At 42.2% G+C, this 18,277-nt stretch overlaps 1 protein-coding gene across 7 annotated transcripts in view; it reads left to right on the top strand.

Moving 5' to 3' along the window:
• Kn (EBF transcription factor knot) overlaps nt 1-18,277 on the top strand; it is a 115,598-nt gene that overhangs the window by 38,793 nt on the left and 58,528 nt on the right. For 6 of the 7 annotated variants that reach the window (XR_011547718.1, XR_011547714.1, XR_011547715.1 and 3 more), the window contains 5 exons: nt 3,786-4,089; nt 4,820-4,939; nt 5,139-6,496; nt 11,966-12,119; nt 16,709-16,772. Coding sequence is in view for 2 of the 7 variants with exons in the window: in XM_070674795.1 (XP_070530896.1) it covers nt 6,426-6,496; nt 11,966-12,119; nt 16,709-16,772 (289 nt within the window). In the remaining 5 variants the exon portion in view is untranslated. The remainder of the gene's footprint in view (nt 1-3,785; nt 4,090-4,819; nt 4,940-5,138; nt 6,497-11,965; nt 12,120-16,708; nt 16,773-18,277) is intronic. The other variant, XR_011547717.1, reaches the window with a different exon arrangement.

Below are 18,277 nucleotides of genomic sequence, written 5' to 3'. Positions count from 1 at the left end.
CGCATAACAAATCGATTGAACGGCCGGGATATAGATGCCTTTGCTCCCTAACGTCATCGTCCGTTCCTAAGTTTATGCAAAGGAGTGGCAGGACATCGGGCTGGTGGGCAGCGGATACGTAGGAGAGCAAGATGGCGGTTTCCCGTGAGGATTCCCGAACGAGGCCGCAATCCAACGGATACACGTCCCGTCGACGACGTTGGAAACCTCCGTTTCACTTCTACATCTCCTCCTTATCCTTCTGTTCGCCCCGTTCTCCTTGTCCACTTCGTGCGTGGCTTAGCTACGTTTGGCAGCGTTAGCCCCTGTCTCCCGCAAAAATTTTCTCTCCCCCGGTACGGACCGACGCACGGGTCTGAAAAGTTCATGCGATGCACGCGTGCACGCAAGCCGACCCCGGCAGATCAGAGTGGTGGCCGTCCGCGGGAATTAGCTGGTAATCCATTTAAGTCATTAGCGGGAAATCGAGACGCGCGTAGCGTGTCGAAATTAATTAACGGAAACATACGGTCATTTCTATTGCAATAACGAGAACTCAACCGATATCGTCCCCAATACGCGCCGGTACGGGATGTCAATTTACAAATCGAGCAATTATACCTAGCTGCCAATTTTATATCCGCAGAGCCGCGCGCTCCGCGTGTCGTTGCCGTCGAATTAACCGCGGTTTAGGATAACGATGGGATTAGATACTTTCAAATATGTTAAACGCGATGGAAAAACTATTGTATTATTATTCCGGCGCAAAGAGTCTTCGTAAAAATTAGTTACATTTTCGGATACGGTAACCTTTGACGAGCACGCATCGGTCGAAGTCGTGTACGGCCCCTACAGCTCTCGAGGGTATCCTATCCTCGGTAGCGCACCCTCCACGAATCGCGCTATCTCGCCTCTCGCCGGAACGATTTCTCGACTTGGATGCATCGTTACGTTTTGGCTAACTGGCCGAATTTCCCAGTGTCCATCCCCAAAACGATCGACTAACGACCGTGCGCACGAACGTTGTCGACCCTCGCGCGAATCACCGATGAAACCGACGATATACACGGCCGACGGTAATTCGTGATACTTAGCGGTGATGTTGATCGTTCACCCTTAGAATCTCCAGTGGGACATAAGTTTTACAGCGCGCCTAAACTTCGCCGGAATTAACAATTGTCCGTGATAAGCGTATGAAATCATTTGAGCTTTAAATAATTTTTTTTTTTAATTCTTTTTATTCTTTTTATTTTTAAATAGTCAGCTAAAATATTATTTTACTTGTGCGATGAATAAATGTCGGGAAGATAAAATGCGCCGGTGTTACCGAACGTAATACAAGCAATTTGCGGATAAATAGAAAAGTGATACAAATCCTTCGCATTATGGGAAACGAATGGAGAAATCGCTATTGCGATTCGCTAGGTTCTATCCGTTAGATATATCATAGGGGTCATATGGACGGTCAGCGACGTATCGAGTGGCCGTCCTTGCTTATCATTAATTCAAGAGAACGTAGATCCCTGGATATAAAAATAATTTGGTTTATGGAAACAGACGCGTCCTCGATTCGGGTAGACGGAGTTTAGTGGTGGTTACGACTGCCGTGACCATGCGAGTCCGCGGAATAAATCATGAAGTGATCTCTCCAAGTTTCGACCGGAATATACGGAAGTTTCGTATGGCATAAAAAATTTCTGTAATGTAGGCAATTTCTTATTTTTCATTGATCTTACGTCGTGCACGATTTCACGATGCGAGCAATTTCCTACGCGGGATGAAAATGTAATAAAAATCCCGCAGCTCGCGAAAATCCGTTCTGCGGACGCGACGGTGAAGGCGACGGTCGTTTTCCGCGCAAAATCACGCCTTACAGCTTATCTCGTCGAGGAAAGGATTAACGACCAACGTGTCTCTTATCGGCATAGAGGTAAACCCCACTGGGCCAGGAACAAAAACGCAACGGCTAATGACGTTGACGCGGCAACCTGTTGTCCAGACCTTTTGAATGGGAGCGCACGAACGGGATGTGCCCGCGCTAATAAATAGCCCCCGTCCGATGGCGCATCTGCGTAGGAAAAACTTTACCCGAAAAACTCGAGCGCCCCTCAGGGGCTCTCCCGCGCGGCACACCCGCGCTCACCCCCCTGCGAAACAGGAGGCGGCATTATCATTATAATCACGCATCGATGCGCTGATCAGCGGTATTGTCATACCAAATGCTGAACCCGAGGAAGCGTGGGCAAATACAAAGCGAATGCACTACGTGGTTTTTAACGTCATCTTTTTGTGAAATGCGTGAATCCCGAGAGACGACGTCTCTCTCTTTCTCTTACCATAACTTAGATCTTCTTCAAGATTACTAATCAAAATGCTGTTCTTATTTAAACCAACTAAATTAAATAACAAAATAATTATTTTAAATGTTAAAGTATTATGTTACAGTGACCACCCTCTTAAAAGAAACAAAAAAAAATAAAAAAGATACTACGTCGCATCTCCTCTCGTTTGTCAATCAAGTACGATCTTTCTTTTAGACGAATACTTGTAGTCCGCGCGATTGACAGGTGGGGACGTCTCGATTTAGCACAAACGAAAATAATCAGAAGACCACTTCACGAATCGCAAGTGCAAGTGCAAACATACTTTATCATAGAATTCTAGACACATCTACCCCGCACACATGTTCCGAATTCGCGAGCCTAAGGGATGCCACCCCATATGAACGTCACATATGTCGAGGTCTCTTCGGCAGGACCCTTTTTACTATGTACCACTGCATACTAGTAGTACCTTGATACTTCACCGGCCGTAGGGTGCACAGATACTATTACCGTAGGGCAAGTGCGGTTCGCTACGGTAACACGCCCGTCTATTTTAGATTTTGCAGAATCATCGACCCATGTCGGGCACGCAAAAGTTATATTGTCGCTGTTTTTACCTGACAACGCTTAACAACGTAGGAAATACACGTTTACGTCGCGGAACATTAAACAGTAAAGATTTTTTTTTAATATTAATATTATCTTGAAAGAAACCTTGATACATTTATTATTATTTTTATTTTATAGAAGAAATATTTTGTTAATTATTTAAAGAAAAATAATTATGAATATGAAACTAATAAAAAATCAATTATTAGGTAATATATTTTTTTTTTATATTTAAAAATAATTTATTATATTGTTACATCGTATTGTTTTGTACTTATACGTTTATAAACGTTTTTAATTTTTTATTTTAATTCTCTTTTTACGCAATATTTTTTTTAGAAATCTATATTTTTTAAATACTTTTTTTGATACACTTTAATACATCAAGTGAAGGTCTCCTCAATTATTTATATCAAGGCTATCAAGTTAGATAACTAAATTGACAGTTTTAGCCGCAGGCGCGATCCCTTAAGGTGACATAGGGACGACTTCCATAGAATAAACAGGAAAACCAGAATAAAAATATTATCATAGTCAAATAATAGGCTTAAAAGGTAAACTGGCTAGTACAGAATATACCTACGCAAACCGTAGTAATACTGAGTCACACAACCCTCCCAATTCGTAATTGGATTTGGTCGGTGCGGTGATGTTCATTTGACATCATTGGGACATTTAGATACGTCGACACCACTTGATATTAGATTACTGAAATATCCAAGGAGTTTCTTTACATAATACTTATTAAAAGTATTAATAAATCAATAATTTTAAATTAATATTTGACATATAAAATTAAAGTCGATTTAATTTTAACGTTTTTCTTTGATAAAATGTCTTGTCTTTTTAAACTAATACAAATCTTTTTTTCAGATCGAAGCATAGCGCAGCAAAAAGTAGCACCTCCATTTCTAAATAGCCTCCCATACTCTTGGAGCCGCGTCATTGCCATAAGGTGGCAATGTTACAGGCCGTTGGGCAGCTGAGAGGGATCTCATGAATCACGACACTGAAAGAGAAGACGAGCTTCAGAAAAAAGGAGATTGAAACCGGTTTGGCACGCGCGCATGTCGAGTGTTTCGTAATGATGCCTGCAGACCCTCATTAAGCTTCATTATCTTGCGATGTGATAAACATTAATCGGCAACCCTTGACGCTTCATATACGATAAATGAACGTAAGTAGTTTCAACAATTACTCACTGCTAAATTTAATTGTAATTAGCACATAGCTAACAAACAGGTTTTAAATAATTTATTTTAAATACCCACATTTTTTTAATGAAATAAATATAAATGTTTTTTTTTAATATTATATAGCGTGCGATTTAAATTATTAAATTGGTTACGATTAAGTTAAGTTAAAAGCATGACATTTAGCAACAACAGAATATTCGGCAAACGGTTGCAAATGCAAAACAGTCAAAGAAGTAAATTCAAGACGGTTGAAGTTGAAAGAAGGGAGAAGAGCCAAATTACCCGGCACAGAACACATTATCTCCACTTGATAGGCCCCATACCCTCGAAGCAGTGGCTCTCTAACGTAAATTGTTCAAAATCACGAAAAGAATAGATTTTCTTTGCTGATTATACCGGTGAGAAGATTGTGAAACACTGTCTCTTCTTTCTTCTTTCCCTTCTAACTTCACGATTGCCTTTATTCCCTCCATCACATAAATTTATTCAAACAAATTCTATAATTACTTTTTCGACCCAACTGCCACTCGAGCTAAGATTTATATACTCGATTATCTAGTAACGCTTGACGCTCTTATCATTTATGTAAGACAAATCTTGTAATTCCATGTTAGTTTTAATTAATTTTTAAAATAAAATAAAAATAAAACAACATATATACGTAAAACGATTTGATCAAATCATATTCAATTTAATTTGTATTTTAATCAGTTTTAGATTAGCAGATGATAGAAGCGATGAAGAGACCCTACTGTGCCTAATAAAAAAGGCTTAATGGATGTGAAAATTACAGATTTACCCTAACATAGAACTGTACCAAATACTTAACAGGTAAATATAAAGAAATACTGTTTTATTAAACTGTTGAAGTAAATTTCAACGTACCGACAATATTTTTTTACAAGAATAAAATAAAAATAAATGTTACATCAAAGAAATTATAGAATTTTGAAAGATATTCTTTAGAAAACCGAAAATTTAAGTCTTGCATTAATTAAAAAATGTTCTTTTTTCTCATTTTTATCTAAAGAACAGGAGCATCACAGTATGGACCTTATTCGTGAACGGCTTACGCCGGAATGATAGTCTCTTGATGTTGCCGCTAGGGCGCCACAGTCCTTGGTGTCCCTGATGGGCGTCGATATGGGTACGGATAGCTTCATCCATTGGCTGTACAAGTCGCAGTGGATTGGTGCATGGTGAGAACTGGGCAAGACCTTCTAGACGGGCTGGTCGATGCGCGATATCACTCGTAGCCGCGCCCACCAGGATTCTCCAGACCCGACCCCACTGGGACCTGCTGGCACGCCGCTAGTGCCGGCCCTGACACATTCGACAAGCGGCACCGTAACGGGAAGCAACGTGCGACTAGGGACCTCGAAGGACCTCTCCGCTGGTCACGAGACACGTTTGCAACATTTTGGCGGCGACGATAATACGCATCAGGGTGCTACCGACAAGTGCTCTGATTACCATCACTGCTACACACTTTTGTATCTTGGACATCTTCACCTGGTACATCAAGCAATTCCAAAGAAGATCATTTTTGGGAAAGTGTTGAAAGGGCGGCCGATGATATCCCTCGCAAGGTCTACATACATACAACGCGTTGCATAGAAAATGATGCATCAGTGAATAAAGATCCGTGACGCGCAATCCAGGAAAGAACAAGGGACAGGATTCTGCGCGGACAAGTGAGAACAGTGGATAGTGAGGCAGCAACGTGGCCCTTAGTGCGCGGTCGTATCGCGAACTCGTGGCACGCACGTTCGGACGCATGTGCACCGGCACGCGGTCGGTGCGCCCGGCTTGACGGTGCAACCCGGAAAGACGCGACACCGTCAGTGGTGAGCGGACGTTCATGCACCGCCACGGGCTGCCGGCCGCTAACGTTCCAGTGATAATGATTTATGAACTCTCTTAAAAAAACGTGGCACCGAGCGTACCCGCTCTGACGGAGAGACAACCGGCGGAGTCTCCCGCGGAGACGCGAAGGGGTGATCGACGAGGCGACGAGGGTTTCTGCAAAGATTGGCAACGCGAAAGAGGAAGCCTGTTGCCCCAAGAGAGTCCGTACGGCCTCACCACGCGGTCCGACGAGTGGAGCAGTCTCCTGCCCAGCTCCACAATCGTGGGTGCTGGGGGGTCACCATGGCTCGGACTCGGAGGGGGTGGTACCGGGGCCACCACGGGGGGCGGAAGTCCCGTCGAGCTCGAGGGCCACTGGGGACGTAAGCTGTACAGCGCGAGTGTGGCACCGCCACCCCCGCCACCCCATCATCATCCGCGGGCGCCGTTGGTTTTCGCGCCTCAAGATATGAGGCAGATACTCAAGGAGGAACCTGTACCACGTGCTTGGCCGCAGCCTACGCTTACCGACAACGGAACGTAAGTACATAAAAATATTATTACTCTCACATTTGACAAAGCGAACGATAGCTTGAGACATAGAATCTACCGACGGAATTACGATAAGTGAAATTGATATACTGACAGAAGAACATATTTTATTTTAATAACTATTTTATTTAACTATATCATTGGCGCGACAATTTTATTGAAAACATATTTGTAGTCGTGTTTTATTAATATACGATAAACGACTAAAAAGACATCAAAGAGAAAATTATTTTAGATTATTTCTTCTAGTAAAATCAAGACTATGATTGCTTAAACAAATTTTCACTGTCAGGATTTCTATATTTTGATAGCATTTACATTTTAAATTATATTCAACATTGTTCTGTTTTTTGCTTGTACAAAAAAAAGTAATTACACATAACAGCAGCGCGATACACTAAAGTGTATTAAAATATATTTATTTTTAATGCAAATCATGGAAATGTGCACAGGCTGGTATTAGAGTATTTGCCGTCGGATCGCACAGCGAGCTATATCTCTTTGAAATAGTGTTATTAAGAATTCATATAAAAATTGTACGTATTTTTAGTAATAGAAATATGAAAGGAAAATTTGCTTCACGCAAATGTACAAATTATAAATTTTGATAAGAGAACAATTGGTTGCATTAACTGAAGGAACAAGAAATTAGCGATACTCTCGGTAAAAATCTGGAGCATTCTCTTTACACTTTTTGAAAAATCTTTTTCATTGTTGAAAGATATTTTTCATTGTTGGAAGATATTTTTTATCGTTGAAAGATAATTTTTATTGTTGAAAGATATTTTTGATTGTTATCTTTTACTTAAAAAATGCATTATTAAAATTTTTATACAAATGAGAATATTAATAATAACTATTGAAAAGAATTATGAACATTCTTTATCAGCGGCTATTATTGTGGGTTTTTATATTTTTTGTTTAAACAGTTAATCGTGCTTTGTTTTGTTACTATTTGAGAAATTTTAATAATGCCTGAATAATGATGGCAGTTGCCTAGAATGATTTGAGAAGAATAAATCGTTGTGCCGACGGATTCGCTAATCTAATAGCGGCTATGTAACTAATCCCTTTCTGCAAGTACCGTGACCGGAATCGAGTTAATGTAATTGATAATTTTAACACCTTTTGCTCATCGTTTCGTCCCGAACTTTCTTTTTACTTTATCCGTACTCTTTTCTTCGTTTATCTGATTTCTTTATTAAATTATCAAAAAATAATCTTTCTACGATAAATAAATATATGTTAAATTTATACTTTTAAAAGTATACTAAAATTTAATGCAAACTGAAAAACAATTCAAAACGACTGTTTGATAAAAAAATTTCATCAAACACAAATCATAATATAGTATTCTACGATTATTTAAAGTTACAAATTAAAATACACATTTTCACATGGAATTAAATTGAGAATTATTGTGTGAATACAATATAATTATTAACGTAAGAACCTCTTGCGATTCGCATTATTATGAGATTGATAATATTTGTTTAATTAACGCAAATCTTCAGAATATAGACTCTTGTCAAATTTAATTGAGCCGTTGTTGCCGCAGTCTGGATAATCGTTTTACAGTAGTTTAAGAGCCGCGAAATGTTAAACAATTAACTTTCGCCTTCATAGGAAACTCAAGCTGGAAAGTTTCTGTTTTCTACTGCTAAGAACAGTTGTACCCCGCAACTGCGTTAGAACGAGATCAACCGGGAGGGATGCGCGAAACTGTTTTAAAACTCCCGCGGAGCACAGGCATAAACTCTCACGCTTTTTAAAAACCTCTAAAAAAGTTATCCATCTAATGAAGCGGTAAACCACCGCCACGCGAGGGAAGAGGCTGTCGCGCGACAAAAAACAATGACCTTTCGTATGAATAAGGGACAAAGTAAAAAGAACGCGAGGGAAAGAGAGAACAAAAATTGCTATCGATCTTCGAGACTGTAGTTATACCTCCAATAAAATCTCGGTGAAGACACGCCGTACATAAATTTCATCACTCGATATAATACATACCGCTCGCGTTCCATAAGAATATTAATTTTATGTAATCCCTAAAATAATTAATTAAATACAACACCTGTCATAATTGTGCGATATGACGGTAAATGTGTATATCAAGTAATAAGTAATATACGGCTTTAATGTAACATAGTTATATCGTATTCAATTCTCGATTAAAATACACGAAAATTATTTATCGCCGGCACAATTCTCCTGCGAGATATCGCATTCGCGAGTTACACGCATAATAGTGTGTTAATAAGTAATAGATTTTTATGCAGCAAAAGGTACGATGAAACACGGTGTTAAATTGAGCAACATTCGCAGTAACGCGCCCCGGTGTAGCAAATTACATTCGGATATATTACAAATTGCTCATTATCTCCGCGCGCATTATGAATCGTGTTGGGCGCGAGCGCAAACAGGAACGCGCTTCGAGTAACTCGCAATAACTAACGCCCGACGGTGCGTATTACCCGCGGATTTATTGTAATTCTCTACGATTGCTTTATCCACGAATTCGTAACCACGCCGGTGGGTTTCGTATTATCCGCATATATTTCGTCCATAATGCATCGCGCGCAAATGGCATAGGTCGCATATCTCGTGTATAAAGTATAAGCAGGATCGATCAGCTACGTCCGGCAATCCATTGCTTTCTCGAAATACACCGGAGATCGCGCCTCGTCATCGTTTAAACGTCGATCACGCCGTTACGGGATATGAAAGCGATAACCACAGATTTTCCCCCGCAGGAATGAAAAAAAAGTTTCGTCGCAATCGCCTAACGCGATATAAAGCGCAATTCCCCTTCGTAATTTCGTCTATCCGTTAAAGGCCCGTAAACCGTGCTTTTCATTCGCGGTGTAATCGCGCGATATGCGGCCCTCCGGTTCCTTCAACGCGGACAATTATTCCTCGCGACCAACAACGGCGTAATTGCGGACCGAGGAATTCTAACACTTCGCATGTTTATTTGCGCAAATTTGAATACATATCACGTTTTAGCCCCGGTATACCGTCATCGGGATCCGATCGGAATCCAATCGGAATCAAATCAAATTATACCGTCGCTTTAGCCGATGTGAAAGAATGATCGCGCGGCGGATTAGCCGTGGTTGAGGGCCGGAATGATTCGCAGGTGCCCGGAACGAGCCGCGTTATCTGCGAGACCGAAAACGCGCACGTGGCAAATTGCACGCACGAATACAGTAAACGCGAATGGAGCCCGTAATTATCACCTCGGCGTCGGTCGGGTAGGATGAGCGACACGGTCGTCAACATAAGCGCATAAAGCGGACGATATCAGCATACATATCTGCGAGGCATAACTCATACGTTGAAGATCGGGCAATTTAGAAAACAGAAGGCTGTTTACGAGACGGACGTTAATAAAAATATGTGCGTATCATTTCTCTAAGCTCTCCAATATAAAAATGATAAAATTAGCAATATGCAATTTTGTATTTTGCACTCGTTCAATTCTTACTTGCTGCTTCTTTCGGACCTATCGCTTCATTTAATTATTCTTACGATTAAGAATTAAAATACAAAAAAAATTGTATTTGTATTATTAGAAACTTTTATCTTCACGTTACATATTGTAACATTTTTTTCACGCGGTTATATAAAACTTGTTTTAAAGTTCGAAGATCTCTAATTGAATTTTAAAATCAAGTTATAGAGCACGGAAGCCATTTAAAAATTAAGTACTGTTCAATTTTACGAAACTGATTCCTTTTCGAAGTAATTTGGAGTATCAGCTCGCAGACATTGATAACCGCACGCGCATTATTGTCATATTAGCAATATATACGGCGCGTATATGTGCGGTTTTCCGCAATCCTCGAAAAGGCGTGGTGGTGCGCAGCGGTGAATTTTGGGTGATAATATAACGGTGCGGCGGAACGTGCCTACGCGTTATATAGGAATTGGTGCATGGCAAACGGGGCAAAATAATCGGACGTCGAGAGTTATGGGGCGCGAACCGGCGACCGGTTAATCAGCCACCGATAATTATCGACACGGGCAGTACATCACTACCCTTCCTCCCCCAACGCGTTCTCCCTCAGTCCTCCGCCGCGATCCGCCGTCCCCCCCTGTTCGTTCCCGAAACTCCGCGCTGCAACCCCTTGCAACCGACCCCTTGCCGACCCGTGCTTCAACCCCCCTTCCTACCTGCCGGCGGCTCGGCGTCCCACCACCTGGCGTGACAAACGCACCGCCGATACCATCATTTATTTCGCAAATGTGCTGCAAAACTGCCGCTATTCATTTTCGGTCCAGTCGATTCAGTTTTCCGCTCCGAGGGTCCGCCCTGATGGCCGTGCGCGCAGCTCTGTGCAGTCGTGCGATGGTTTTATCGTTTCGCGACGGCACGATCGCACAGACCGGCGCCGATAATGCGATTTCTCGGCGGTGATTTTTAACCGCCGAGTAAAATACGTATAGTACGATAAATATAAAAATCGCGTATTATATAGGTACGTCGCAGTTGTTTATATTACAACTGATAAAAATTTTCCGATAGAATTCGCGAACAAGTGTTGGAATCTATAACTTATATTGATGTTGTTAAAAAACGTGTTAATAGCAACTCGCAAAAAATAATTAAAGACATACAAAATTTCGAAATAATATCAAATTTATTTTATTGTAACAAAAATTAAAAAAAAAAAAAAAGAAAAAAATAGTGATCGAAAATTCCGAATTTTACAAGATCAATTCGCATTCGAGATCAACGCGGGTTATGCGAAGCAAAAAGGGGGACTTTCTGTGCCATTACTCAAAGATGGCATTGGAGTCCAGCAGCCTAATCTCGGCACATGAGACCTTAATAGGATTTTAAGGCGTCGAGACCACCTGCGCGCTTCCCCACGGTCGACCTCGTTTGTCTTTCCTCTCCGCTGGTTTGGGCATTCTTATTACACCCAAGGATTCGACTGATACACTCCTTGGATTCCGCGGCAGAGAGAATATCGCTCTTACCATTTTGTCGCGAGTCAAAAATTATTTGCGCTTATTAAAAGTAAAACTAATCGTCTCTACCACGCGTAACAATTTAATTTGTATTTCGTCTATTAATTTATGAAGGATCTTATCTCACATTAATATCAGTTATTCAACGTCGTAATTATAAATCTTTTATTTTTAAGAATATTCCATTAAGTAACGCAGTTATGTGCGACCGCGGTATTTATTTTGTAATTTAAATAGTATACGCCAATTATCGATTATATGCGAGAGATCGATGAGGAGATCGATGCGTATTTGCATGGCGTCCCACTAGATGGAATCGTGTGCTCAGTGGTACAATGGACGGTGTACGCTGTGTGGAACAAAGATCTCGGTGTTTAAATCCAAGTAAATTGCATCGACTTCTAGTCACCCAATCACTCACACCATATATAAAACATTAATAAGCAATTGTCTGAAACGCAGCGTTTTAATTGATTACAGAGTTGGCGTGGGCCGGGCGCACTTCGAGAAGCAACCTCCGAGTAATTTGAGGAAGAGCAATTTTTTCCACTTCGTGATCGCTCTTTACGACCGCCATGGCCAGCCGATCGAGATCGAGAGAACGTCGTTCATGGGCTTCGTCGAGAAAGATCAGGTAATTATTTCTGTTTTTATTCCGACTCAATCTTTACGATCACGGTGCATGTTACGCTATTCTTAATACGCAACGCCGCGAGAAACAAAATAGCCCGAGTGCTTGGAAAATTCGATCGCGTTAAGATTATTCTCTCTCGAAAACGACGCGGCGATAAAAAGGGAACCGTGAGCGAATGAACGCGGCCGAGTTTTGCGGATACCTGTAAGGGGGAAATGAGTGACGATAGCGAATGATTAAGTTCGGAATTTCAATGCTTCGCGTTAACCGTCACTCTCCGGGGAGACCGGATCGAACAAAAAAAAAAAAACGGAGAAGAAGTCCTTTGTGACGCCGAGGGAATATCGTGCGGGCGTGCGCTTATCTCGATAATTGCCGTTTCCATCGGGGCCGGCGTCAAATATTAAACAGCCTGTACGCGTGTATACGCGTGCACGCGCACCGATGATCCGTCGAGTTCACAGCAGCGTCTCTTTTCCGGCGATTAGTCGGACAGGCGAAAATCCATCGGTCGTGTAAGGAGACGGACGGCCGCGACGCAGGTTCACGGAAATGGTCACGCAATGCGAATGGCCTACGAATAATAAAGAGTTCCCTTTCGAGCGCCTTCCGCTCACGCTCGCCTTCGATCGGAGATTACGTTGCGCCGGGGCGTTTGTTAACCGGGCGCTCGTGCGCGAAATATTGAGGCTTTTACGTGAAATTACCGTAATTGCCTGACGATACAGTCCGCAACTAATTATACGGCAGTAAAATAAATTCCGCGGTTATACATTTTATCGCGCCAACGCGTATAATGCTTGCGAAAGGGCACGGCGCTCGTACGCTTTTAAGACGTATCACTTCACGGTTGTAAAAGCGCGACGATGATTCTTTTACGTCCAGTTTCGTTGTCCTAGATATCAGTCGTATAACAGTGTAACAAATAACGTATTGACTTTTGATAGAGAAATAAAGTAGCTGCTGTTGAATAATTCGATTCTGCTTCCCGAATTAATGGCGAGTGACGCGATAGCTCGTCGCGATAAAAAGAAATAAATAAAAATAAAACCGCCGCCACTCGAGTGGAAATTGATTTCGTTACCTAATTCTTATCGTTATCTAATAATTAGCTAGCCAATTCGTGGTGCATCTCGTGGTCTAGCAAAACTTTCTTGTTACGAGCTAAGAACGAGCTAGAAAAGCTAGATATCTAAACGTTTTTCGCCGCGTACTAGTCTACTGTTTGTGTTGACTTTACGCAACGCTCGACTGTCGAATCTGTCGGGCCCGCTGACCGTCGCGATAGTGTGAGTACGTGCGTGTGTTTACGTCTGACCGGCAGTCTTCGCGTTCTAAGTTCGCTGGGTGGAGGACGCGCGGGCGGCAGGCGACGAGAACCAGTTTTGGCCCGGCGAATTCGACAGTCGAGCGAGCGTTGCGTGAGGTCGGCACAACAACAGTAAACAAGTACGCGGCCAGAAACGTTTAGATTAGATCTATTCACGTACATGGTCCGCGCTGGACAGTGACTAGACGACCGATACTAGACAGATTTTGTTTCTTTTTTTTTCTTTTAAATGACGACTTTATTACTAAACACTAGCCGCGAAATCAGATTAGCTAAATAAATTCTCCACTCGGGCAGATGTGAGTCTAACGTAAGTTTCGCCGGTGGAATTATCGCGAGAAACGATCGCGACCCCGAAAGAGCGGTCTCAAAAGTACGCGATTGTCAGCGGCTCGGTCATCGTTAGAGCTCCACTTTCTATTGGTCAATTAGTACAGCTGTTTAAGGAAAAGTTAAGTACCATGCGACGCGGCGTCCATTCTTGCGCAAGAGAAATCGCTACGCCGGGAGGCCGCGCCGATAAATGAATGCGGATTTGCACAAGTACGACACATCTTCGGTATGTACGCGCATAAGAACCGATGTACGTTGCGCGCTTTATGGCAATTACATCGGCCGATCGATTGATCGGATCTATATACGATGCGCCGCGTGCGCGTTCGACGCAAGGCGCGCCGCGAAACAAACGGCGGAAATCTAGATGCACGGCACGAGGACGTGGACCAAGGTTCGCGGGCGTATAAATTATCGAAGCGTAATCCCGACCGTAACCTCTGGAATTCTAGCGAGCCTTGTTCGCGCAACGACGATGTCCTGCGCCGAGATGTCTCTCCGTCTCGTTCTCATCCTCTCCCCCTCGCCGCCACCTCACTCTCGCTCGCTTCTCTCCTCCGATCTCCCCCTTTCTCCCCTTCTACGCCCCCGGGGTAACGAGGTACACCCCCTAATAAATCTATCCGCCATAAATCGTCGGCTAATTCGACACAGGAAGACGTAAAGTTAGATCGCGTTTCGGGATGTAGCATCGTAGATTTGAGAATGTAAGGTGTGAAGTGACTCGTCGTCTGCGATTATCCAAGTTCAGCGAATCGGTCGCTGCGTCAATCTACGGTGGTGACAAAAAATAAGTAATTAAATAAAATAAAGATTAATGTACCTGCAAAGCAAATTTCCAATGGCATCTGATTGTACAATTGCTATACTTGGGCTTTATGTTTAATATAAATTGTGATGTAAATTTGAAATTTATATTGAATTTAATTGGTCTGCGAAAATGCAGGTATGTCAAGTTTTATTTATACGTAATGCGCAAATCGTTCGTGCAATTATTCACATGGCGATAAATATTAAATTATTCGACTTGACGTCTTTTCAATGTCTCTCTTCATCTTTTCGTGAATCTATACCGTTCCGCTTGGTTTCGCTCGTTCCTCTCTCATCCTCCCGTTCTGACCTTATAATGCGTGCATAATTCACGTTGTCAGAACAGTTGCATCGCGTGGCTTCCCTATTAATTAGGGTCATGCACCGTGGATATGCATCAACCCCGTGTCGAGTTTGTACCTCAATCCACGCATCTCCTTTTCTAGCTCACTACTGATCCTAATGATTCCGTCTTTATGATGAGAAATTTTAATAGAATCAAATTGTATCGATTAAATTGATATTATATTTTAAGTTCGATGACACAAAAATATAAGAATTAATTCAATAATTGAAAATATTTCAGAATTAATTAAGATATAGGTCAATAATAAGTTTTATCTTCCATCTTGATTAAAAAGATATAAATTTGCGTTTAAGAGGTATAAAAACGCTTATCGCGAGAACGGTAACGTAAAGAAAAACATGCAAACCGAATCTCATTAGGTACGTTATTACGTTTCTACGTATCGCTCCAGAAAAATGAACGCTCTAGATAAATACATAGCATCTCGCTGTCCCGTCCGCTTTTTGTTCGTGTTTAATTAAAAAGTAGTCAGAGCGGACGAAGAAACAGAAAGAGAAAGAGAGAATCTCAACCTATCCGCGTATATATATCTGATTAACGTCCATCGTGCGCCAGACGAATTTAGAGATTAATGGTCGCGACGAGCGCTGACGACAGGAGAGAGCTTAATGCGTACGCTCGGACCGCGCGCGCGACAGAAAAAAGGGAAGAAAGACGTCGTCGGTCAGACGATCAGTGAAGCAGGGCCGATTATCCGATGAAGCGAGCGCGGATATAGGAGAGAGGTTATTCCGTTAGAAAAATGATCACTTCCCGTTCATTCGCGGAGAAATCTTGCGATGGATTTATGCGGTTTTCTTATCCGCGTCGGCTATTCTCGTGCTTAAGCTAATAACGAGTCGTAATCGTAATATATTCTGCGAACCTCGTACTTATCGAAACGAAGCGAAGATAATTCAGGGACACGATATTGCGCGTGACAAACGTTAAACAAAAAAAAATGCAAGTATATCCTAAATCTTCGTCGTTTTATATCGCTCTATTGACGAGTTCCTTCTCCTTGCATAATTAATTTGAATTTTATCTTACGTTAAGAATCTCCGTTTCAACATCTGTCGAATGCACCCGACCGTGAAATAGCGGTGATTGTGTTATGTTAATTAATTAACCGCGGAAACTCTATATAGAATGCGTAAAAAAAATTAATTTGACAAAACTGTATTTTATTTGCGTTATAACGGAACGAGTCAACGTGGCTTTGCTACATCTTCGCGCGTAATTACGTTAATTTGACGTTGAATCGATCGGACTTGCCAGCGTTTATCCTCGAGTCGAAAGGTCGTATTACACGACTAAAAGTTGCGGTTGTGGGACGGTGGGGGAGGAGCGGTCGTGGGTGTACCACCGACCATGATGTTCCGGGGGTAGGTAGTTGAAAATGCATTACCGTGGTCGCGGCATATGGCACGGTGCACGCATGACTCGTCAACGGGGCAGGATGATAATTATGCATCGCACGCCATACGTAATGGCATGGCTCTTACCGGCGCATCAAGAAATTAATAATTAGCGTGAGGTGGAACAGACCGGGCACACACAGGCGTTGCGTCACGGTGCACTTAATTAAAATAGAATAGAGCGCGAAGAATACGAACGCCGAGACCGCGTTCGAATAATAGCCACCGTGAGCTTCGTGTCAAACGATAGAACTTTGTAGCTAACGTTATCGCTATACGACCGATTTAAAGCGATATGTAACTCATTCATTGTATTGCCGGAGATATGTGAACGCTGTGTCTTTTCTTGCAGGAATCGGAAGGCCAAAAGACGAACAATGGTATTCAGTATAGTCTGCATCTGCTGTATTCGAATGGTGAGTAACAAAAATTTTATCCGTACTTTTATTTTTAATAATGGCGATCAAAGGAATTATCGATTGTTTAAATGTCCGTTGCGAGAGTTTGATTTTTATTATTAGCAAATTGATTTGATAAATTGTTTCACTCAGTACTTTGTACCACTTTGACGAAGTTGCACGTGTGAGTATTCTTAATTACATTCGTAAACCGATCGTGTAGAGTCTCGGGTCGATCTGTATTCGTGCATCAAGCCAGTGGGGTCTGTAATAGCCCCGTTTGTAGCGATGATGACGGGCCATCGACATTCCACGCGGACACCCGGTCTCTTAAGGCCGCTAAAAAGCCCAGGGACCTTCAAGGCCCGGGCGCAACAGAGACATATTTTATGTCGCTGGCCCAGGCGTGGCAAAAAGAGTTCATCTTCCGTCTTGAAGAAGCGCATGAATGCGCAACACAGACTGAGCGCAAAGAGGGATGAGGAACGCGGGGGGGAGAAATAGAGCAAAAGAAGCAAATGTTCTGAAGGTGGTCCCGGCGAGCAGACCCCCCAAAAACGCACTCGCATTACGAACGCATTAAAAAACCGCAAGGCGCTATACGCGGGTTCTCGGTCCGATAGTTTTTCGTCTCATATGAGCCATGCGTAACGTCAACAAATCGCGGTCTCTTTATCCCTTGCATTTACCATCGCTCCCCTCTGTCCCTGCGACGAAATCACCCCTTTACCTTCTGTCTGCCGTGCCTCCTCCATCCTTCTTTTTTTTTTTTTTTTCTTTTTTTTCCAAGCGCCGTATTACGGTGCTTCCCTCCATCTCCATTGCCGGGATTCGATCAATCAATGCAAGATTTTTGCGTCGACTGGCTTGTGACTGAGAGGCCGCGCTCCCATCTATGGGCACTAAAACGTGTCGCCAACATCGCGAACAAGAAGCATCTAACTGTTGCAAACTAAAGAATACCAACGCGCACCTTTCGGACCGTCAGCCGTGTTCTCCATCTCTCTCGTGCCTTCTCTCGCCACATTCTGGCCTTATGCCTCGATGCTTTCGTTCTAAAAGAGAATACTTATGCTCCTATCACCTCTCTTTATCGTAATTTAATTTTAATTATCGGCTAAAAAGCTGTAATTTCTTTTGACGAATTTTAAGCTGCACCACATTCAAAATTAACTCCGAAACGCATCTTCAAACGTGATCGTATTTTTATTTTTATACGGGTTATAATTTTACCGATTAAATTCTGCTACGGTTTTTATATTAAATAAAATATCTGACCAAAAATAAGTTAACATCGCCTATATCGAACGTTACAAAATGCATCGATACTGATACTATAAATAAAAAAATAACTTTAAAAAGATTTATTAAAAAAAAAAAAAAAAATGGTTATTGAATACGACAATTAACGTTTACACATTGTACGCGAGTATTACACCGCTCGTTATACCCTTCACCGTTGGTGCATTAATACTACTTTGATTTATGCGCCGCAGATCGAACTGTCGTGTCGAATCGTCGTT

This window comes from Cardiocondyla obscurior, linkage group LG02 (genome assembly GCF_019399895.1).
Source record: "Cardiocondyla obscurior isolate alpha-2009 linkage group LG02, Cobs3.1, whole genome shotgun sequence".
NCBI lineage: Eukaryota > Metazoa > Arthropoda > Insecta > Hymenoptera > Formicidae > Cardiocondyla > Cardiocondyla obscurior.
This window is presented reverse-complemented; position numbering and strand designations above follow the sequence as displayed.